The following is a 24,394-nucleotide window of genomic DNA, read 5'->3' on the forward strand; positions in this document are numbered from 1 at the left end:
TTTATGCAGTGACGGATTAACCCTTAATCAAATTAAGCAATTGCCTAGGGCATCACGTCTGAGGGGGCACCAGAAGAAGCACAAAAAAAAAGCCGTCCTTAGGGCATCACGTCTCACTCTCATGTCACCAAAAACCACACCAAAAAAAGTTTCTAGGACTAATTTGAAAATTCGCGCGTTTTAAGTTGACATAGAGTCCGACCTAGAGTCATAACCCAACTCCAGCTTGCCGACTCGCTGCCCGCTTGTGCATTCGAAATTCGAATGCCTCCGAAAGCCGCAAGGCGCATTTCAATAAATAAATAAATTATGCTTTGGTTTTTAGGGTTCCGTAGCCAAATGGCAAAAAACGGAACCCTTATAGATTCGTCATGTCTGTCTGTCTGTCCGTCCGTGTCACAGCCACTTTTCTCCGAAACTATAAGAACTATACCGTTGAAACTTGGTGAGTAGATGTATTCTGTGAACCGCATTAAGATTTTCACATAATAATTGGAAAAAAACAATAAATTTTTGGGGTTCCCCATACTTAGAACTGAAACTCAAAAATATTTTTTTCACCTATTCAAAGTAAGATAACTATACCAAGTGGGGTATCATATGAAAGGGCTTTGCCTGTATATTCTAAAACAGATTTTTATTTATTTTTACGCATGATAGTTTTTGACTTATCGTGCAAAATGTCGGAAAATTACCCGAGTACGGAACCCTCAGTGCGCGAGTCTGACTTGCACTTGGCCGGTTTTAATTGTTGTCGCACCTTTAAAGTACGCTACATCTCATCATCTTATTTTACAAAAAACTAATGTTTTTAGGCAGTAAAGGTTCAAAGACCGATTCTAGTTGACATACGGATAGGGGGGCCCACAGGCATGGATTGCTTAGGGCATCATGTAGTCTTAATCCGTCACTGAGTTTATGGTGCTAGAATCCAATTAAAGAAAATATAATTAAAAGAAATTTAGATTTTTCGAAATTTTTAACATGATGTCACGACAAATATTTTTCAATTTTTCAACAGAAAAATACTGTAATTCCTTTAATAAATGTTTTTTGTATAAAAAAATTTAAAAATATTTGTCGTTTATCGCCTTGTGAAATCATTGATCGCCTTCTGTACAGCGCGACGTTAATAATTTCGAAAAATCTAATTTTTTTTTTTAATTTTTTTCTTTACTAATGAATTTTAGCCCTATAAACTACCGCTATACAAAACATCACATTATTTTATTACTACAGTTCAAGACCCTATTGAAATTATTGCACCGCATTATTGATACTCGTTGAAGGAGTGGAATTGTGAGGCGAAACGACCATACAATCATGTTTTTATATTATTTGATAAGTTTTATTCCTATCACGTTTTATGATTTTATTAGAAATATTACGATCCCTAAACGATTTATTAATCTGTATTATTTGAATAATTTATTAAGATTTTAAGTTATATATACAGCTGTATAAAATGCTTTAGGCTTCGCTTGGCAGTGGCTAAGTTCGCTATTTACAATGCAATAAAATAATGTATTCGTATTTTATTATTAGTTAGCCAATATTAAGTAAATATATTGCGTATAGAATGGCGCCATCACAATTATTACGGGAGCGATAAAGAGAGTGTAGAATAAGACTTTGTGAAGGATGAGTGTTAGATATTATTAAGTTAATTAGTAATTGTTGCTGTTACACGACATTGCGTTGTTCTCAGTACTGTACAGCCGTAGGGTGACTCATCAGCGATTGGTTGAAATCGTATAGAGCGACTGATGTTATTTGATACTGTTCGATGTGAACTAAGGTCTTATTACCTCCGAGTATCAATTAAATCTATTTTAAGTTTCCTCTGTGCTGATATTACACTGTTGATAGGCATTTGCGCTATTTAACTCAATTCCTTCATTATCTCATATTATCATTTATTTTTTATTGTATCGATTCGATTGTTGTCGATCGGCAGTGTAATATTAGCAAGGTATGGTTATGATTATTATATCACTTATTTGTAAAGATTTTTTTAACACAACAATAAATATAAATGTGAAATAAACTTTGTTTTATTAAAACAATCCTTAGTCCTATATTACTTACACAAAACTATATCTGAGACTAGCAATAAAACATGCAAAAATCAGCTCTGGCTGATTAAATGATGAAAGTATCAATATACTTCTCACAAGTCAATTACTACCAGTTTTAGTTGCTGAAACTTGCAGAAATTGATAACAATAGCAGCTGACTTCTGCAAGTTTAATTGCTAGTTGAAAGTTTGTAGGTATTTGATGATTATTTGCTTAACTGCAGTTGTCCTGTTGTCTTATTAGCTATCTTGGGACAAAAAATAACTAGGACGTTTTAAGTTTTTAGTTAAACTAGCCCTTATGATAGCTCTAATTATTATTAAACCCAAAAAGCAGTTTTAAACATTGAAAAGAAAACTGATGTTCCTAAAAGAGGCACTTTTTTAGAAACAAAATCAAAATTCCCACGTTTTTTAATTAAAAACTACTCTTTCTCTCTGGGGATGGCTCTACCAAGTACCAACTCAATTAGACCTGATAGATCACCATGCCTAAAGAATAATTGGTGATTAATCACGCAGCTTACAGTACCGAGTGTTCCTCCTTTTCGGGCTTTTATCGGATATATTTTGGAGTGTGCTCAGGAATTTACCAACTTTGTTCCTCCTTCACCTTTTTACTACAGAACAGCGAGAAATCATGAATGTTGGCATCCTAATATGATCAGCATCCAATCTACTCGCACGAAACCTTTTTGCTCAACGTTTCTGATACGAACAGCTAAGGTGTGGAATGCGCTTCCGGCGTCCGTTTCCTGCCACGTATATCATAAATACCTTCAAGATAAAGAGTAAATAGGCATCTTCTTGGCAAGCGCGCTGCTACCTACACTTTTTTAAGTATGATTGTCATCAAGCTCAAGCCCATGCTATAAAAAAAAATTGAGTTTAGCCGTTTTTTGGCAAAAGGACGGCAGATTTTACTTTGAGATTACTACGCGACAGGTTAAGATGGCAATCGGGGTATGAGGTGGGGAACGCCACACACACGCACTTTAGCGCGAGGGCTGTGCGGGGGGGGGCCTCATACCCCAATTGCCATTTCAATCTGTCGCGCACTATATTTTGATAGTTGCTTTTTTGTAAACTATGATATGCACCTATTTACTTATATATTTTATAGTTCAATAATTACTAAATAATTAAGTTTAATTATTAATTAAGCTATTAATTAATAATAAAACAATTATGTTATTAATTAATAAACATTTAAAAAAAACTTTGATAAGAAAGATTTTTTGTACTAGTAGTTAGTAAGAAGTAAAAAAAGAAAACAACTAAATCAATATTAAGAAACTATATTTCTCAACTTATCACATACACACTTAATTCTATCCTTATATTCACTGAGTATATTCTCTTTACTTTGACACAGCTTTTCTACATCCGATTCGATTTTTCCTATAAGATGATTGACATCGAAATCCAATTTCGCCTTTTTGCTAACCGGTTCTTCCCCGTCACTCTCTTCAAACAACGAATCTATATCTCCAAGATCAAAATTAGTTTGACTTTTCCTTAGTTCTTGTACATTTATATCAATACATTCCATACTTATGGGTTCTTGTACGTCTATATCAGATATTTGCATACATTTATGTATATACTTATTATCAGCAACTGAATCTAGTTGTTTTTGCCATTCTTTGGTATTGAACATTATGTTTTTGTATTCAACAACTTTCTCCGATATACATTTAGTGTTTTCCAGAACTGGTAAAACTAATTCACTAATATCAGCATTAGAAATTATAGTACTCAATATGTATTCTTGTAAATCATTGTTGCCTTTAAAAATGATCGTTATGGTTCTTGTTAATAGAGTCGCAATTGCATCGTTTTCGCTTTCTAATAGAAAACTTGCAAGTTTGCAAAATAATTTAAGTAAAAGATGGACTGTCTCCATATTTCCTGTCTTTAGAATAATTGAAATAATATTTAGTATCTGAAAAAAAAAAATTTTACAATTTAAAACAATTAATTCCATAAAGCGAAATTTTACTCATGAGTGGATCACACACATCCTCAACTTTCTATTGTTACTAATCTTGAACCAAACCATAAGATTCGAGTCATCCATCGACACTTTACTTAACACTAAAAATAATTTGAATATAAACTGGTGAAACAATCCTCACTGAATCAAAGTAGGTACAAACAAATTCTTGAAAGGCCGGCAACGCATTGTATTGGCGGTACCTCTAGCGCTGCAAATGTTCATGGGCGGCGGTAATCACTTAAGATCAGGTGGCCCACCTGCTCGTTTGCTCGCTATTTTTTTTTAATGTTTTCTGTTCACAATATTCCTGGCAGAAATGCAGGAATTAGAACCAACTTACCTTTACTAAAGTTTTTCTTCGTTCAAATTTTTCCATATAACTTTCAGTCAAAGAAGTCAGATCCTCTAAATACCTAAAGAGCCATACTGAACGACCATCGAGATGCCTTTGCAGTACATTATTGCAAAGTGGACAAGCTTTAAGCCATGCTCTTAACAGCAAATCTTCTATCCTTGAATCTCTTTCTACAAATTGGCAAGTTGAAGCCAATTTGAAATATTCAATCTGTAAAATAATGTTTACTTATATTGTCTGTATGTTGCAGCTATTTCAGTCTCATCAAAAGCGTTGACGTGTGAACAGATACTTGGGAATGCACTTGGGAAGAGCCAGCAAGAATGTTTTTGCTTAATTTTTTGTACATGCACGAAATGTAATTTAAAAATGAATGAACTTACCAAATTCTCTAATCTATCTTCATTATCATTTGAAACTTCATCAAAACAGGCAATTAGATTATCATATACAACCCTTTCCACATATTTTGCAACATCATTTTGTAAATTCTTTATTTTCATTGCAGTCCAGACTCCAATATTTCTTTCATCTTTTACACTAAATTGTTTGTAGATTAGCATTTTTTCTTTTTCGTCGACGGTATGGAATAGTTTTTCTATAGTGTAACCCAAGTGGATTCGCTGAGGCGAGGTGGCAAATAAGGGATGAGATTCCAGTTTCTGGTAAACGTTTAATAAGCCCAACAACACGTGTAACTGCAGTTGGTTATTACTGAACCTAGAAAGATATGAACATGGTAACATTATTGCAAGATTTATATTATTAATTTACAAAACTCAAATTCAATCACACTAATATTATAAAGGCGAAAGTTTGTATGTGTGTGTGTGTGTGTGTATGTTTGTTAGAGCTCCTTCACATTAGGTCGCAAGCAGTGCGGCAGCAGCGCGACAGCCGCCGATGCCTTCTTATTAGGTCGCAAGCAGTGCGGCAGCAGCGCGACTTGTTTAGTTTAGGGTGGCACACTTCATTTCAATAATGGATTCCAACGGAAACATCATTTTTGCTGCTGCTATTGTTGCTTCTCCTTCAGTGCCATTGACGTCGCGTTCATAATAAAATTAAAAAATACTGGATTGATCCTTTGTTTCGAAATCGGCATATAAATAGTGATTATATAACAGTATACAAAGTGCTGAAAAGTAGTAATAATAAAAAAAAAAATTATGTTCGAATGTCAAAAAAGTCTTTCGGTGAATTGTTACGTCTTCTTGAATACAATAATTGTATACATAATCATCATAATCATAATCATAATCATCATAATCATAATCATCATACATAATCATAATCGATAATAATTGTATACACGTGCGCTTGCAACACTGCTTGGAAGCCGACTGATCGCGCGCGGCTGCCGCGCTGCCGGCCGCTATGTCAATCACGTGTCGTGCGGCTGTCGCGCTGCTCATTTTAGTATGGAAGTCTGCCGCTTCTGAACAGCGCGACTGTCGCGCGACAGTCGCGCTGCTACTGCCGCCTTGCTTGCGACTTAGTGAGAAGGAGCTCTTACTCCTTCACGCAAAAACTACTGGACGGATTTGGCTGAATGGAGATAGATAATATCCTGGATTAGCACATAGGCTACTTTTTATCCCGGAAAATCAAAGAGTTCCCACGGGATTTCAAGAAACCTAAATCCACGCGGGCGAAATCGCGGGCATCGGTTAGTACCTAAATAAAAACCGGTCAAGTGGAGTCAGACTCGCAAAAAAAGGGTTATTTCTCATACCTTTGTACAAGAAACAACACTTTTTAGGGTTCCATACCTCAAAAGGATAAACGGAACCCTTATAGGATCACTTTGTAGTCTGTCTGTCTGTCTGTCTGCCTGTCCGTCGTGTCTGTCATGAAACCTATAGGGTACTTCCCATTGACCTAGAATCATGAGGCAGGCAGGTAGGTCTTATAGAACAAATAAAGGAATAAATCTAAAAACCGCGAATTTGTGGTCACATCTCAAGATGAAAGCGCTTTACCTGTAAATTCTAAAACAGATTTTTATTTATTTTTATGTATGTTTTTGATTTATCGTGCAAAATGTTGGAAAAAATACCCGAGTACGGAACCCTCAGTGCGCGAGTCTGACTTACACTTGGCCGGTTTTTTCACTGTAAACTTAATTAAAAGTGATAAAAAGTAACCTTACCTGCAAAGTAAAACCCATAAGTTAGAACCAAAAATCGCACTATAATACTCAGTTCCCAACAGAGCTTCATATAAACAATTCTCTAATCTCTTATACTGTGCGCAACTGAATATGTTCGTCAAAGCTGCGGTGTGGAGTAACAAATATTCGTATAACCTGTAGTATTGAGTTTTGTCTTCTGTAGCGGTATGCTTAAATTTCAACCCAATGTTAAACCACTTGTGACCTGTAATAGTTTTTAATCTGGATTCAATTGCTTTTTAGGGTTTCATACCCTAAGAGTACCCACGAAAGAAAATTTATTCAGCTCCTTTTTTTGGGAGCCCCTCCCCTAAATACCAAAATTTTAAGTCTGCAGTAACTCATTGCGTCTACGAGCTAGAGACTTGTGACACGCGGACAGACAGACAATACGTTTTCATTTTTTTTGCGTGATGTAACCAGGAATTCACGGTTTTCGGATTTCTTCCTTTACTTGTGCTATAAGACCTACCTACCTACCTTTCATGATACTAGGACAACGGGAAGTACCCTATAGGTTTTCTTGACAGATACGACAGACGGACAGACGGACAGACAGACCGACAACAAAGTGATCCTATAGTTGTCCATTTTTTCTTTTGAGGTACAGAACCCTAAAAACCAAGTGGGACACTATGATGGACTTCTATCGTCCTGCTGGTCTTTGGTAAGTATGTCTTCTAATGATGGTAGTAGGATAGCAACGGTGTGCCTGGGGACACTTGAATCGTCTACCTTTCGATTTTAGTCCGATCCACAACCAATGAACCTTTGAGGCGCTTATATTAAAATCATTTTTTGTACTTACAATAAGGTAAGAGTGAGAACACACAAACAACAACTTCATCCATATTATCACTTGGTTCTTCTTTCTTTAGAAGCGCTTTCATTATCATTACATCAAGCAGCATATGACCCAGCAACTCACTATCTTTCAGTTCACTGCTTCCAGTTACGAATATTAACTGAAAATAAACATATTTATAGTTTTAAACATGTTATAAATTACAATTAAAGAATAAACCCACACATAAAACTTAAAACCTGTGAAAAATGAACACCTGTGAAATTGACCACACGTTACTGAAAACTGAATCAAAATCGGTCAAGTCAAAAGCAAGAAAGTTGCGAAGGTATGATACAAAATTTTCGCTTGGGGCGTTGCACATGAATCTACGAATTCAAACCTCAACACAAGAGTACTAAGTCAAGGATATAATGGTTATGCGAAAATTATGATAGGCACAGACACCCCCACCGTCGCGGGTTACTTCATATCAAACAGATAGATAAATCACCCATTGCGTAAGGTCAAGGTCTTGGTATGTGTATTTCTGAGGTAAGGAAGATGTATTACTTACTTTTAGAAAACTTTCTTCATTAATAAGAATATCAATTAATATTTTCGCAGGAGTTGATATGTGTGTTTCCAACAGTGCTGAAAATTCTGATGATTTATTTGCAGTCACTTCATAGTATGAACTGTTGCACCTGTAATGTTTGATAACTATTGATAACTGATATAATAATAGTTAAAATAATTAAGTCAAATCAACAGATAATAAGCTGATCCGCCCGGCTTCGTTCGAGTGGAATTTGATACATATGTACCTCATATTATTATATATTAGGTTAGGCCTATATTACTTCTGGATATAGCTTTCTGATGGTGAAAGAATTATCAAAGTTGGTGCAGTAGTTTCTGAGTTTATCGATTATAAACAAACAAAGAGATCTTTTCTCTTTATAATATATACACAGTGTAATTGACTTTTTTTCTCATAGTGATTTTTTTTATAATTAAATGTGAACCCTAAAATACGGTTAAAATAAAGAAATTCGCAATCAAAAACCAGTTAAAAAATAAAAACACTTACAAACTGATTTGAAGCAATAGTTTTATGATATTCCTATAGTTATTATTGGCAGAACATTTGAATATGTTACATATTTGCAACAGTATCTTTATAGAAAAACTTGCTACTTTCAAGGATCGAAGTACAATCTTGTCTTCTTCATTTGCCTGTAATAAATAAAATATATTAAGTATACATGAAAATTGCAGCAGTGTTATTTTCGTACGATAGTACGGATTCCTTTACGTGCGTGTCTGACTCGCACTTGACCGGGGTTTTTTATTTAAAAACAAATTGACGTAGGCAATGACGTAGACGTAAAAATGCAAAAAAAAAACATTGTCATGCATGAAAAGCCCAAAAAAAAGAAGAAAAAGAAAAATTCCAATTGAGCGACTAATGGTGAGATCTATAGAGCGCACTCTGACTTTGCTTAGACTTGAGACAGATGTATATCTCCCACATAAAGTCTCGTTTTAACTCAATTTTTAGTCTGTCTGAAGAATCATGTACTGAATCCCAGGTTTCAGTTTTTGTCAGTACATCTCTTAGGCGTCGTTTTAATACAACGCGATTACGCGATCATCAAGCGAGTAAGCGATGCGACCATCGCGTGCTCGTGCAGAATAGTACGCGTCATACACAATCATTGCGCGAACATCAGTATGTTTGATTGCGCATTCGTGCTGTTTTAGGTAGGTTCTACACCTTTTAAGAAGCCGATTCACACTAATTGCGTACACGTGACGCGTGCGTAGTGACGCGCGTAAACCCCTAACACACCGGGTTACGCATACGTCCACGCTTTACGCAAGCGGTGTGCCATGTTTCATACAGTTCCATACATTACAAGTTACAACCCAATGGTACGCGCTATGTATACGCTTACGCAGCCTGTGTGAACGAGCTATTAATTCAATTTGGTATACTTAACTCACAGAGTTTTTAATGAGAATATTACTGCTATGTTATGGTATAAAAATTATAATAGAAAATTAAGTAGGTACCTCCAAAGCAATGTGTATATTTCTTTGTATTGTAGAAGCAAGTAGTTTACTACTTGTGTTAAATATAGTTTTCTCCAAAAGAAAACTTGAATATTTCTTACAAATCATTGTATATGCCTTCCACTGCTCCGCCATAGTTTTGATATCTAATGAGTGCACCACATCGCCAATTTTCAAGTTTATCTCTAAAGCTTTAAAATATGAAATGTGATTAAAAATATTAATCAGAGCAATACCAGAATTCTATTGATTTTTTTGTTTCAGAAAATCAGACTCCATAAATAACAATTATAATAATCATCTTCACAAAAAAGTGTTTAAAAGGAAAATATAAATTGTAACCAATAAAGAAAAGTTAAAAGTTTCCAATCCATCTAATCATGCCCATATAAGTTTGAAGCCAGTTATCAGGAAATCCCAACAATTAGTATAATATACATATTTAAATTTCTGTAAGCCGTCTAACAATATTAGATGAAATAAGAAGTTATCTTCTTCTTCTATCTAAAGTTAAGACATCTAACTACAAAACTTAGAACACATTTTGTCTCTTCTACACTCATATGTTTTGTATATTTTGTCTTACTCATCACTGAGCACAAACTTTACAGGCCTGGTAATATGAACATTGAACAATGAACATGTCTGTAGTAGGTAGTATTTTACTATAGATGCTGTCATAAAATAGATAATTACTTAATAGCAAACTTACTTGCAACAAGTATATCTTGGTCCTCCTTTTCAGTCAAATCAAATATCAAATGCTTTTCTAAAGCCATTAAATATGTCAACTGCAACTCATGGCAGTTTCGAAACAAATCCTTCAGTTGTTTTTCCACCATACATAGGCTATTGCCGTAAGTACATTCACTGAAATATAGTTTGTTTGATGCAATATTTGGCTAATTCTGTTGCATACAATCCCTAAGGTTAACTAAATTCTATCCTTTTCTGCACCAAGCATTATCAAAAAGATAGCAATATTTTTATTTTTGAGACTTGTCATTTTAATTTAGAGAGTGTATGGCCTTCCTAATAACTAATCCACAATTGGCTTAGTTGTTATAAAAGTTTCTAGCTTTTGGTTTGTCCTTCAATCACGTCGCAACAGATCGACTATTTTTTAACCCCCGACCCAAAAAGAGGGGTGTTATAAGTTTGACGTGTGTATCTGTGTATCTGTCTGTGGCATCGTAGCGCCTAAACGAATGAACCGATTTTAATTTAATTTTTTTTTTTGTTTGAAAGGTGGCTTGCTCGAGAGTGTTCTTAGCTATAATCCAAAAAAATTGGTTCAGCTGTTTAAGAGTTATCAGCTCTTTTCTAGTTTTCTTGTAGAAAAGAAGGTTAGATAACCGTTAGGTTCATAATATTGCCAATTGACAAATGTCAAGCTGTCAAGATGGACTTTGCCTAAATACATAATTATTTATTTGAAAATGATTTTTTGGAAAACTCAAATACTTTGGATCGTCGGGGGTGTTATAAATTTTTAATTTACACTTGTTGCATGGGTATAGTTAAAGACCTGGGAGAGTGACACTACTTTTTATCTGGAAAAATCAAACAGTTCCTGCAGAATTAAAAAACCTAAACCCACATAACCAAAATCGTAGGCTTCAACAAGTCATTATTCATTTAAACTTACCTGTCTTTACAATGAGTGAATACAGATAATATTATATTTCCAGTACTAGTGCTCAAATTCTTTGCTGCACTGCATGTGATGGTGGCAGATTCTATTATACTCTTGACTCTATTGGATAATATTTGTAAAATGCACACAGCATCCTCCAAGTAATTACACAATTTATCTATTTCTGTGTTTGCATCTTCTAATAATATATTAACTAGGTCCAAGCTCTGAAAAAAAAAACAATTATTCACATTATAAATAATGACCAGTCTTACTAGTATTCTAACTAATATTCATATGGGGGTATTATTGGGTCTTTCTTTTTAAACTTCTGTTATCTCTAGATTTGTGGAACATACTGAATATTTTCCAAACTTATAGACATAATATCATCATCATCAACATTGTCAAAGAATAGACATCCACTGCTGGAAATAGGTCATAGATGTAGGAATTTCCACATGCCATTCTTGCACCGCCTGAATCCAACAGCTCCCTGCTTGTTTGATGTTGTTTGTCCACCTAGTGGGACATATGGCTTACGCATTTATGGATACATTTAGAACTATCTGTATACAGCCACAGCAATCTTTATGGCCATTCTGATAGCTGTGTATCAATGTGTGAATTTTTAAAAGTATTATGGGGACCTCGCCCAGCCTGGATAGTAGTTACCATATGAAAGTTCCAGATTGTTTATTGGTTGGATGAACTTGGCATGTGGTTCTACTACATCTGTGGTTCAAAGCAGCCATAAAGATTGCCAAGGACTGGTACATGTGTTTTAATACTTTACAAGAAATCATTATTTATTTATTTACCTGAAGTATACAAAATCTGCAGTCTTCCAGAAATACAGTGAAAGGTTCCTGATGTAAGACATTTTTCGCACCAACACAAGTCTGTGCGTAAGCCTTAATCTTCGAAACACGTACATCGTACTTTTCTATTTTAATCTGAGATTATTTTGTAAGAAAAAGTTTACTAATGAAATTGTATTACTTATCTGTATTATTACTATAATATAAAAAAAGGATACTGTTGTTAAATCTGAAACACTTGTTTCTGAAAAGATATTATCTGAACTTTGAGAGTCATCCATAACAGCTTATTCACCTTTTGGTCCATTCACGGCAGATGCAAGAAACTTATTAGTTAGATATCGAGAGGTGGGGGTATTCATCCATCTGTGAGATGGATAGATAGGATTTAGGAAACGTAGTGATTACATACTTACTTTGTTTAGGATAGTAAGGATTGTGGGTAGGTACATAATCACGACATAATATTAAGAGTAGGTACTGAAACAGACTTCTTTGATTAAGCTAAACCAAAATCCAACATTTTCAGCGCCGAATTTAGCAAAAAAAACACAAATTCAAATTTGACATTTTAAGCTTGACGTTTCCTTTCATGGGTTGCCAACACAGAGTACTTTTTTTTTTCTCTCGTCTGGCTTTACAAAGATTAGCCAATGTCAAGTTTGTAGTTATTTGTAACAAGTTAGTTAAACTATACAAGTATGGACCCCGTCTGTGCCGGCACTCGCCGACATACGCACGGCACCCCCTTATAGCGCTTTCCAGTCAGTTTTAACAAAAAAACACTCCAAAAAGGCAAAACACGCCCGCCAGCTAACACCAACACAGACGAAGTCCTGTTAAAAAGTTTCTAGTTATTTACAAGTTAGGGAAACTCTATCCTCTAGTCCTAGTCACACTGAGACTTCGTCTGCGTCGGTGTTAGCTGGCGGGCGTGCTCTACCTTTTTGGATAGTATTTTTTTTTTTTGTTAAAACCATAGAGATAGTATATAAACAACTAGAGGGACAATGACAGATTAACGGTGTTACAAAAAATGAAACGTAAATGTGTGCGTGAAATAGAGTTGTCCTGACTTTAGCATTTGTATTATCGATAGTCTTACTGGCGAAATCATAGGACACTAATGAGTTAGTTTTAACGAAGTGAAGTAAAAAGCATCTTATAATCTTAAGAAATCAAATACATTTCAAATACACAAATAGTAACAAAGCTAAAGCTAGGTAACAGATTATTATTTATTAATGAAATGACTTGGTGCAGCTACTACGAAATAAACGATTGATAAATCTATATGTATAGGTATATAACGTTGTCAAGAATATAAATGCGTAAGTATGGATGTTTCTGTGTGTTTGTGTTTTTATTACCTCTTCACGCCTAAACGGCTAAACGATAGTAAAAGTATAGCAAGTAGTCCGCCTAAAACTAAAGACCCTACGCGGTTTGTATGTGTGCGACGCGTACGTACGCGTGCACACACCAAATCTCGGACTCACTAGACCTCCTATGAGACTCACTTTGTCGCCACGCTGTTGTGTTTAGCACGCTGTGTAGGTATTTATTTTTCTAAACACCTTGAGTTGGACTATTTGCTATATTTTTACTATGGCTGAACCGTTTGAGCTGAAAGGTATGTAGATAGCTTAGATAGTGCAAGTAAATTTAATTTGATAAATTACAATAACACTCTGATATAATGTCTAAGTGACAAGTTAATAAAAATAAATAGTATATATGGCGCTCAATTCATAGCTAATGACCTCCCCGATAAGCACTTAAATACAGTAATGTACGGGTTCTTTAACCCTGTATATGAAATCTAAGTCACGCTAAATAAAATAAAAATTAGTGAAAATATTTATTTCGTTCTTTTCTTTTATTGGAAAGTAGTGTTTTATATTGTATTTTACATACATCACATGAAACCTATCACATCAAACCTACCGGTAGACACGATTATCGACTATCGATACTTGTGACGTCATCACTTTGTCAATCTCTATCGTAAACAAACGTTTTTAAATTTTACACAAAATATCCAAAAATTCTTCATTTAGCAATGTAATTTGATGATAAGTCTTAAGGGAAACCTATCATCTAAGCTTCCAATAGCTTTTTTGCCTAATTTTCAAACAACAAATGATGAAATAATGATTAACTATAAACAATGAGTATAAATAATCAGTAATTACCTGTGAAACGTATATTTACGCGGATTATAACGTCTTGTAACGTCACATTCGCTCACTGAACAAGACACCATGGTGGCAGGACATAGATTTTACGTTTTAATCGTAAAATTATTTAGTAAATGCAAAAAATCACCTCGACTTGGAACAGGCCGAAAACGTATGGCCTCGTACTCACGTAAACAATGACTTATTGGCATCTTGTTTCGCTATCTCGCTTTCGCTCGCGGCAATGGGTCTTATCTAACTACCTTTCGCTCCCTCGCTTTGTCAGTCTTTGAGCGTAGCGAAAACTAGTATGTCTATGGTTAAAACTAACTGAAAAGCGCTCTAAAACTACAAACTTGAAATTGGCTAATCTTTATAAAGCCAGACGAGAGAGAAAAAAAAAAGTCACACTGATGAAATGTCATTAAATGTCAATGTCATATTCACACGTGTTTTTTCCATTTCCATTCACCGGCTTGGTTGGCTGCAAGGTGTGATGTTTTTTGTGAATAATATGTATTTATTCGTTTAATTAGCATCACTAGATTTAACCCACTGATAGTAAAACCAAGTGGAGAAAATGGGTGACAAAATAATAGCTGCGATAAAGAATATCGAGCTGGAAACCAAAAACTCAGATCTGACAAAAACATGTCAGCATGTTGTAGTAAGTAAACAGTTTAAAATTTGTGATTTTTGCTAGCCACAAGTCCACAAGTAAGGCGCATCATACGTTGCAACTGTTCTTACTTATGAACAACGATTTTATTTGATAAGTATAAAATTCAGTTTCAGTTACCTACCCTAAAACTTTGAAATTATAATTCACAGTGACCCTTTGTTATTTGTGGAAAAGCCGGCATTACTAGTCTTTTAGGGCTGTCACCATACTCCTGTAATTTAAATAAACTTTGTCGGATTGTGTTTGTTAATTTTAACTTTCATGTTTGCAGGATTCTTTAAAAAACAATTCTATCAAAATTGATGTTCTCATCACGAAGTTATCTCAATTTATCCTCAATTTTGAAGATGCATTGCTGTTCAAAAAGTATTTATCAAATATACTGCTGGCATTAGTATCCACACAAATTCCTTTGAAGCCTGTGTTTTCTAGTGAAAACTTTGATCAGTGCACAGATTTGGAAAAGACGCATCATTTAGAGTACTCTATAATCTTGGCACTTACATCTGATCATCCTGACATTCTTCAGTAAGTTTTATTTTTACTACAATTAACTTTGACAGTTCATAGGTTTGGTTTTTTAAACGAAAGTGAAATGCAAGTGAGTTAATGATCAAAATTATATCTTATCAGTTTCTGTTGTATTCCATATATTTCAATGTAAAATTCTTTCATCCAAAAAACTGTCAGATATGCTTTGTCTTTTTGAAGACAATTAATTTGAATTTTGAACTTACTTCCTATGAACGCAAAGTACAAATTAATTAATTAATAATTGTCTTTTTAGATATGCCCTAAAATATTTTCAAATCAATTCAATACCTCCATTTGAGGTATTCATACACCATGAAGATTCCTACAATGTCGCACCAAAGAAAAGAAGGCTCTTAGACTGTCGACAGAAGATTACGGATTACCAAATGGTGTTATGCTGTTATACATTGTTGAGCAAGCTACCGAATGAACTATCTACGAAATGGGATTGGACTAATTTTGTTAACAATTTTAGTAATCATGAAAATTCCCAAATAAGATGGTGAGTTAATAATGTAGCATACTTCTTAGTATAATTTTTTAGGATTTTTTTGTATAATAAAGCGAGGACCCCTTATAGTTTCATCCAGTGAGTCATGCCACAATCATTTTAAAATTAAACAACAAGAGTCTTAAAGTTTAGTACAGTTATAGAAACCTACTGCTACACAGAGGCATATTAGAATTTTGGAAAAAATATTTCAGGGTACTTTCTGAACATAAAAATTATGTTGAAAAAATTTATGTTTAACGATTTTAGTGATACCTTGTTGCATAGGTATTTTAAAATAATTGCCAGTTATCATAAACAGTTTCAGAATTTTTGTAAAAAAATACTATTTAGGTACAAAATAACGATCCATCAATTTTTTTTAAATACTGGCATGATTTACCTACAATCTTTATTTACTTTAGCACTTAGCACTATTACTGTAAGTGGTTCTTAGTAATTGTGTTGATATTGATAATGTTTATTTTATTTTATAGGATGGTAAAAGAATGTATGGCCATACTAACAAACATGACTGAATCCCAATCAAGAATTCTAGCCAGAAATCTTTGTATAACACAAGAAGATGCTCTCAAGAACATTCCACAAACTAATGAAGTACATATAATTGATGGCAATATAGATGAGCTAGATTTAAATATAAGTAGTGTTATAAACATGGATGGGATTCTGCTGCCTGTATATGATAAAAATAATGTGCAGCCTGGCACTCTGGTACCTGTTAAGTCTACTATTAATAGTTTGAGAAGCTTAGCCTTGGCTGTGGCATCAGGTAAAATTTTATTTTACTCATACATATTATGCACAGAAAAAATAGCTGATTGTAGTCAATTTGTTTTAACTATGTCAATGTAAAAGTTTTATTGAAGGTGATTGCACATTAAAAGGTAAAATAAAATATAATTACTAAATCATATATAGATGCATATAAAAATGTAAAAATATTTTGTATGATGGTATGGAACCCTTTATATGTGAGTCCGACTTGCATTTGAACGGTTTTTTTACAGGCAAAGCATTATCACTAATGGGTCCAGTAGGCTCTGGTAAGACCTGTCTAGTTGAACACCTGGCAGCTATAACTGGACGTAAAGGTGTAGCATTCAAGAAGGTGCAGCTCGGTGATCAGACTGACTCAAGAATGCTATTAGGTTCACACCAGTGCACAGATATACCAGGAGAGTTTGTTTGGGCACCTGGTGTTCTGACAGAGGTATTTAATTGTTCAAGTCATTCTTAACTAACTAATGGATTTAGATTTTAAAAATTCTGTGGGGACTTTTTGATTTTCCAAGAAGAAGTCATTTTTAACTAGCTAATGGATTTAGATTTTAAAAATCCTGTGGGAACTTTTCGATTTTCCGTGATAAAAAGTAGCCTATGTCACTCTCTAGGTTTTCAACTATATCCATGCAAAAATCAGGTCAATCAGTTAATCTGTTGCAGTCTGATTGTTGAATTGAAAGACACAAACATGCACATGTTCACATATTTTATAATAAGAGTAGTGTATAATAGGATTAAAAAACTGGCCAAGTACTCAATGAGTTCTTGACCCATGACTTAATAGAGCCCCATTTTAGACTTTGGGTATGGAACCCTAAAATACAAACCTTTTACATATCTATAATTGAAATGGTCAAAAAATCCTGCTCACGCTGCGTGCCCGCCTTTTGAGTCTCTTTCGGGTTTGTTTTCATTATACCAATTTCAAACCTATGTTAAAGTAAATAAAGCTGTGTTTAAATTGTTATCAAACGAGACACTGGACTAGCTCCACTCCTCTCCGTAAGTCTGCGTCAGTCCTTAGTCGTCAGCTTGTTGGTGTGAGGCAGCCCCAGAGATTTTTTTCCCTCTACCATAAAGCATCTATTATATTATAACACAACTTTATTATTACTTCTATCTAGCCTATGGGCTGGTAAGTAATATTATCCTAACTTAAAATTCTACTTATAATTAATTTCTAAATCTAATTTACAGTCCAATAGCTGTCCTTAGTTTATTCTAATGTATTCATACAGTTCACTATGTTTTTGTTCCCTAGCGGAAGCACTATTGCACAATCACTGCACTTATTCACTTTTTAGCACGAATTCAAATTAGTGCTGAAAAATGCATAAGCCCCAAAGAAACGAAATTAAATCTGTTGGCTGAATTATATGTTTACAGTTTTTCTTTAATATTTTTCATGTTTTAGGCAGTCCAAAATGGTCACTGGCTGTTGCTAGAAGATATTGACTGTGCAGCCTTAGATGTAGCGTCCACGTTGAGTTCACTATTGGAAAGAAATACATTATGTGTGCCTGGATACAGAGATGCATTGCCTGTTACACCAGGGTTTCAATTGTTTGTCACTCAAAGGTAAGAAAAATTCCATAAAATTCTAGGTATTCTAGGTATTAGCACTAGAACAATACATATATAATGATTGAAATAATTTGAATAAAAAACACTATCCATTCCAGTCCAGCATACTAGAATGAACCACATTAATGGCCAAATTCATCAATTTAACTGATTTTGTTGTTGTTTCTTTTTCAGGACAGTAATTACTAATTACGGGTTTCAAAAGAAAATGTCAAATTCAAGCACATTACTGCAAAAGCATTTGACACAAATCAACGTAGAGCCACTGTCAAGATCAGAGTTAGCTGAAATTATCCACGCTAAATATCCAACCCTAGCGACAATATGTTCAAAAATGATTGAAGTGTTCATGATGTTTTCTGTAGGAAGTCATGACACTTCTCTACAAACAACCGATGTAGATGAAAAAGATACAAATGTGACTTTTATGAGAGGTTCAAGGCTTATCTCGACAAGGGATTTAATGAAATGGTGTGCTAGAGCTGTAGTGGGATTTAACGTTTCAAGTCCCGAATCGGCTCTTAAAGTACTACAAGACGCTTTGGACATATTCACTTGTTCTATTTCCTCGCCAGAATACAGGCTGGAGTTGGCAAAAAAAGTCGGCACGTGTCTAGGCATTGTCGAAACAAAATCTGAATTTTATTGCAAGCATTACAAACCAAGTGTGTCGTTACATTCAAACGCGTTAGAAGTAGGCAGAGCCAAAGTCCCGAGAGTAGAAAAAAGTTTAGATAGGATAGATTTTGATAACAAAGAAGTTGTTTTCTCTTTTACGCGTCAGTCGTCATGCTTGCTTGAAAAGATCGCGTGCTGTGTCAGGTCAAATGAACCCGTCCTCCTTGTAGGAGAAACAGGAACGGGAAAAACTTCCTCTATACAGTATTTGGCTAAACAAACTGGCCATAAACTTGTGGTTATAAATATGAACCAACAATCAGATTCTGCCGACTTGCTCGGCGGCTACAAACCGGTAGATCTCAAGTATGTAATACGACCAATAAAAACTGAGTATGTAGAAATGTTCAAAGGATTCTTCAACACAGAGAAGAACAAGAAGTTTATAGGCCATATCGAAACTTGCTATGAAACAGAAAATTGGACTGCATTGCTGGCATTAATGAAACAAAGCCACAAAGCAGCTGTTAATAGATTAATAAACGAGAAGAAAGATGATACGTTAAAAGTCTGGCTAGGATTTGGTCATAAATTATTGAAATTAGAACAGCAAGTAAAATCAGCATCGAGATTGACGTTTGCATTTATAGAAGGATCGCTCGTCAAAGCTATGCAGCAAGGCCATTGGGTGTTACTAGACGAAATCAATTTGGCTTCAGCAGAAATTTTAGAATGTCTTGCTGGACTACTGGAAGACAAAAATGAAAGTATAGATTTAATAGAAAAAGGTGATAAAGTCCCTATAAAGAGACATCCAGATTTTACATTATTCGCTTGCATGAATCCAGCAACAGATGTTGGTAAAAAAGATCTGCCTGTGGGCTTGAGAAATAGATTCACGGAATTCTTCATAGATGAGCTGACAGAGAGGAATGATTTGATGTTGCTTATAGGTGACTATTTGTATCACATGAATCTAAGTGGTGCTATATTGGAGGCTATTTATCACTTTTATGCCACAATAAGGAAAGAAGCGAAATTAAATTTAGTGGATGGTTCAGGTATGTTGGTAATAAATATTAATATTATAACACTTCATTTTTTGACGTCATTTCGTTCCTTCTAATAAAAATTTATTTGTACATATTTTAGGTAATGCACCACATTATTCACTGAGAACGCTATGTAGGGCCCTTACAGCCGCAGCTAAAGCAAAATGTGGCACAGTCGCTAGGTCGCTTTATGAAGCTTTCTGTCTTTCCTTCCTAACTCAACTCGACAGATCTTCCCATCCGAAAGTAGAAGCCATGATTGCCAAGTAAGTAACATGAACCCTGCAAGTATTGAAATGAATTTTTGCTGACAAAATTTTATAGTTTGTATATCAAATTGTCTCACAATGTTGTTTGGTTATTTTCAGAGCGGTATTAGGGAAAAAGAATATAAATTCGGTCTTAAAACAATTGATCCCTGAGCCTAAAATTCAAGGTCAAAACTTTTTGCTTTTCGAAGGGCATTGGATACCACAAGGAACTTTAGAAATTGATATCCCTGATGGATATATTTTGACACCAACAGTTAGAAAAAATCTTCGAGACATTGCGCGTATTATTTCGTTAGGCAGATTACCTGTACTACTTCAAGGTGACACTTCCGTAGGAAAAACCTCCCTCATAACCTATATTGCCAAAGCTTCAGGAAACTACTGCGTACGAATAAATAATCACGAACACACAGATCTACAAGAGTATATTGGCTCGTATGCAACAGACTCTAAAGGCAACCTTGTCTTTAAAGAAGGCGTTTTGGTAGAAGCTATGAGAAAAGGATATTGGATTATTCTCGACGAACTTAACTTAGCGCCAAGTGATGTTCTTGAAGCTCTAAATCGAGTTTTAGACGACAATCGTGAACTGTTCATTCCTGAAACTCAACAAGTGGTTAAAGCTGATCCCAACTTCATGTTGTTTGCAACACAAAATCCACCTGGTTTGTATGGTGGTCGAAAAATGTTATCGAGAGCGTTTAGGAATCGTTTTGTTGAATTGCACTTTGATGAAATACCTAGACATGAATTGGAAACAATTTTGCACCAAAGATGTCATATTCCCCCTACCTATTGTAAAAAGATGATTGAAGTGATGGCAGAATTACAAGTCAGACGACGCGGGTCGGCTGCTGTTCAAGGCAAGGATGGATTTATTACTTTAAGAGATTTGTTCAGATGGGGCCAGAGGTATAAACATGCTTCCAAAGAAATGTTAACTACCGAAAAATTTTATGATTGGGATCAACACATTGCAGATGAAGGCTATCTTATACTGGCTGGTAAAGTTCGTCAAACCGATGAAAGAAATATCATCGAAGATGTAATAGAGAAACATATTAAGAGAAAAGTTAACCCCGACAATCTCTTTAGTTTACATTCAAACACCTCACCTGTTACTAAACCCATTTTGGAGATGATTCTAAATAATCAACTTTCTGAATTTACACATATCATTTGGACTTATAACATGAGGCGGTTAGCTATACTAATCGCAAAAGCTTTTACGTTTAACGAGCCTGTCTTATTGGTGGGAGAAACAGGTTGCGGTAAAACGACAATATGTCAAATCTTGGCAGCATTGAGTGGCAGGCAACTATTGTCTGTAAACTGTCATATGCACACAGAGAGTTCTGACTTTCTAGGAGGACTTCGTCCCGTTCGACAGTATAAAAACGACGGAAAGTTATTTGAATGGGTGGATGGACCTTTAATAAAATCAATGGAGAATGGTCATTTATTCTTAGCCGACGAAATTTCTCTGGCAGATGATAGCGTTTTAGAGAGGTTGAACTCTTTACTTGAACCGGAACGACAGCTTGTGCTGTCGGAGCGAGGCATGGAAGATAATTCGGACATTGTAGTCATTGCAGCTGTTCAAAATTTCCATTTTATTGGAACTATGAATCCCGGAGGCGATTTCGGAAAAAAAGAACTTTCACCAGCTCTCCGTAACCGATTTACAGAAATATGGTGCGATCATGTCAGCCCAAGAGAGGATCTACTAAAAGTGCTTGAAAAAAGTGTGAATAAAGGAATCGCATTAGGCAACCAAGAGGACGGTAATTCCGGGATTGGCAACTGTATTCTGGATTTTACTGATTGGTTGAAAAATTCTGAAGTCACTAACAAATTCCCATTCAGTATACGTGACTTGCTTTCATGGGTCCAATTCATTAATGTAACAGTTTCGAATGGTTTACTTGATGTTCCTGAGGCATATGTACACGGCGCTTGCATGACTTTTCTAGACTGCTTTGGCACTACTCTCACAGGCCATATAGATACTGGAACGCTAAGCCTGTTACGTCAAAATGCTATTAAATTGTTGCTGAATCAAATCAGAACTTATGGAAGCGAGTATACAGAGAGTCTTGAAGAAATGCTGTGTAATAAACAGCTGATGCTCAAAGCAGAATCGGATGTCTCAAAGTTCGGAATTAAGCCGTTTTTTATCGAATGTGGACCTCACGGTACTTCGGAGGAGAAACAAACATTTACTTTCACTGCACCAACCACCGGATCTAATACTCTCCGATTGCTACGAGGCCTACAGCTAAATAAGGCTATTCTTTTAGAAGGGAATCCTGGTGTTGGAAAGACAAGCTTAGTTACTGCTTTAGCCAAATCATCAGGGCACAGAGTTGTTCGTATTAATCTCAGTGATCAGACGGTAAGTTTAAACGTAGTAGCAATTTTGCATTCCAAATCACTTAAAATTTCTTCTTACTAATATTTGTTTTTACAGGATATTACAGATCTATTTGGAACTGACTTACCTACGGAAGATGGGTCATTTACATTTAAAGAAGGAGCGTTTCTAAATGCTCTTCAAAATGGAGATTGGATTTTACTAGATGAGCTTAATTTAGCTCCTCAACCCGTACTCGAAGGTCTCAATGCTTGTTTAGATCACAGGGGTGAAATCTTTATTCCAGAACTAGGCAGAACATTTAAAGTTAAACATCAAACAAAACTTTTCGCTTGCCAAAACCCTCTGAAACAAGGCGGCGCCCGACGGGGTTTACCGGTATCATTTCTAAACAGATTTACGCAAGTGTATATTGACACATTGACTAAAGAAGATCTCTTATACATTGTAAAAGCACAATATTCACAGTTACCTCTAGACATATTACACAGAATTGTAGAATTCAACTGCAAAGTGGCTCATGAAGTTACAGAAATTCAGTCGTGGGGCCACAAGGGCAGCCCTTGGGAAATGAATTTGAGGGATATTCAGAGGTGGTGTGAAGCACTTATAGACGATAGTAAATGTGGAAGAAATATATGTCCTGGAAAATATATAGATATGTTGTACATTAATCGCATGAGAACTGAAGAAGACAAGGAACACATGGCGGAAATATATGACGATATATTTTTGCCAGAATATCCTAGAAGCGATAGCAACCCTCAAATCGCAATTGACGACGAAAACATTACTATAGGTGATGTGAAATTAGAGAGAAGTAAAGAGTTGATGTTTAAAAGGAGGCGTACAGTAGAAACAAATTTGCTGGTTCTGAGAAATCAATTGCCTATTCTAAAGGCTTTAGCTCAGAATGTAAAAATGAACTGGTTATCTATACTTGTTGGCCCAACAGCTACGGGCAAAAGCAGCATTATTCAAGTATTAGCGGATTTGACAGGAAATGACCTCCATGTTGTGCCAGTAACATCGGCCATGGATGTTTCCGATCTTTTAGGGGGATTTGAGCAAGTTGATTATAACAGAAACCTCGAAGGCCTGTATGATGAAATAGAAACGATAACAATTCAAATTGTAAGAAATGTGTGGGTTATACAGGAATCGAAAAAGTGGAGATGTAATAAATTGTTGAGTAACCTCTATCAATACAAATCTTTGCAAAGAAACTTTTTGGATAAAAACTCTAGAAATGAGGATATTAAAAAATTTGAAGAAAGGTTACAGTTTCTTCTAGAACATTGCGAAAAGTTGTTAGATTGCGCAATATCATGCAACCTCTCAACCAGAAACGTTGAGCAAGCTCAAAGTAACATAATAAAATTGAAGAATAAAGTTTCAGCGTTAACCTCAGTGAACGCTGGTGGTAAATTTGAATGGGTAGACTCATTGCCCGTAAAAACGTTAGTGGAAGGGTCATGGCTATTGCTGGACAACGTAAACTTAACATCAGCAGCTGTTCTTGACAGATTAAACGGACTATTGGAACCAAATGGCGTGCTGAATATATCAGAAAGAGGTGGAAAAACTGAAATCAAACCACACTCTAACTTCAGAGTTTTTTTTACAATGGATTCTAAGTATGGTGAAATATCTCGTGCAATGAGAAACAGAGGAGTCGAAATTTATTTATTGAGATCCGAAGACTTTGATTTGGGTTTATCGGAAACAATGAATTACATGGATTTAGTAGCCTTGCTTTCCTCTTGTGGGCTACCTAATGAATACCACGATATTTGCATAAGATGCCACGAATCATTGACTGCGTTTGTACAAGGTATATATTTAATTAGTATTTAACATAGTTTGATTAAATTGTT

General features: G+C 35.2%; 2 protein-coding genes across 2 annotated transcripts in view; one reads left to right on the forward strand and one right to left on the reverse strand.

Moving 5' to 3' along the window:
* Nucleotides 1-3,359: 3,359 nt before the first annotated feature.
* Nucleotides 3,360-12,510, reverse strand: LOC123875694 (uncharacterized protein C1orf112 homolog). Its single transcript, XM_045921681.1, has 13 exons — nt 12,341-12,510; nt 12,143-12,219; nt 11,925-12,059; nt 11,116-11,330; nt 10,180-10,337; nt 9,468-9,658; nt 8,482-8,627; nt 7,966-8,095; nt 7,413-7,569; nt 6,584-6,809; nt 4,815-5,151; nt 4,417-4,641; nt 3,360-4,022 (listed from the first exon to the last, which is right to left on the reverse strand). Exons 2-13 carry the CDS (start codon nt 12,203-12,205, stop codon nt 3,366-3,368), a joined length of 2,640 nt encoding a protein of 879 aa, XP_045777637.1. The 5' UTR covers nt 12,206-12,219; nt 12,341-12,510; the 3' UTR covers nt 3,360-3,365.
* Nucleotides 12,511-14,572: 2,062 nt separating this feature from the next.
* The window catches only part of LOC123875998 (midasin), a 31,073-nt gene continuing 21,251 nt past the window's right edge, over nt 14,573-24,394 (forward strand). The window contains exons 1-10 of the mRNA XM_045922135.1: nt 14,573-14,771; nt 15,058-15,314; nt 15,574-15,822; nt 16,308-16,603; nt 16,842-17,044; nt 18,032-18,195; nt 18,376-19,880; nt 19,972-20,137; nt 20,240-22,538; nt 22,614-24,351. Coding sequence (XP_045778091.1) covers nt 14,685-14,771; nt 15,058-15,314; nt 15,574-15,822; nt 16,308-16,603; nt 16,842-17,044; nt 18,032-18,195; nt 18,376-19,880; nt 19,972-20,137; nt 20,240-22,538; nt 22,614-24,351 — 6,964 coding nt within the window. The 5' untranslated portion in view covers nt 14,573-14,684. The remainder of the gene's footprint in view (nt 14,772-15,057; nt 15,315-15,573; nt 15,823-16,307; nt 16,604-16,841; nt 17,045-18,031; nt 18,196-18,375; nt 19,881-19,971; nt 20,138-20,239; nt 22,539-22,613; nt 24,352-24,394) is intronic.

This window comes from Maniola jurtina, chromosome 20, assembly GCF_905333055.1.
Source record: "Maniola jurtina chromosome 20, ilManJurt1.1, whole genome shotgun sequence".
Taxonomy (NCBI): Eukaryota; Metazoa; Arthropoda; class Insecta; order Lepidoptera; family Nymphalidae; genus Maniola; species Maniola jurtina.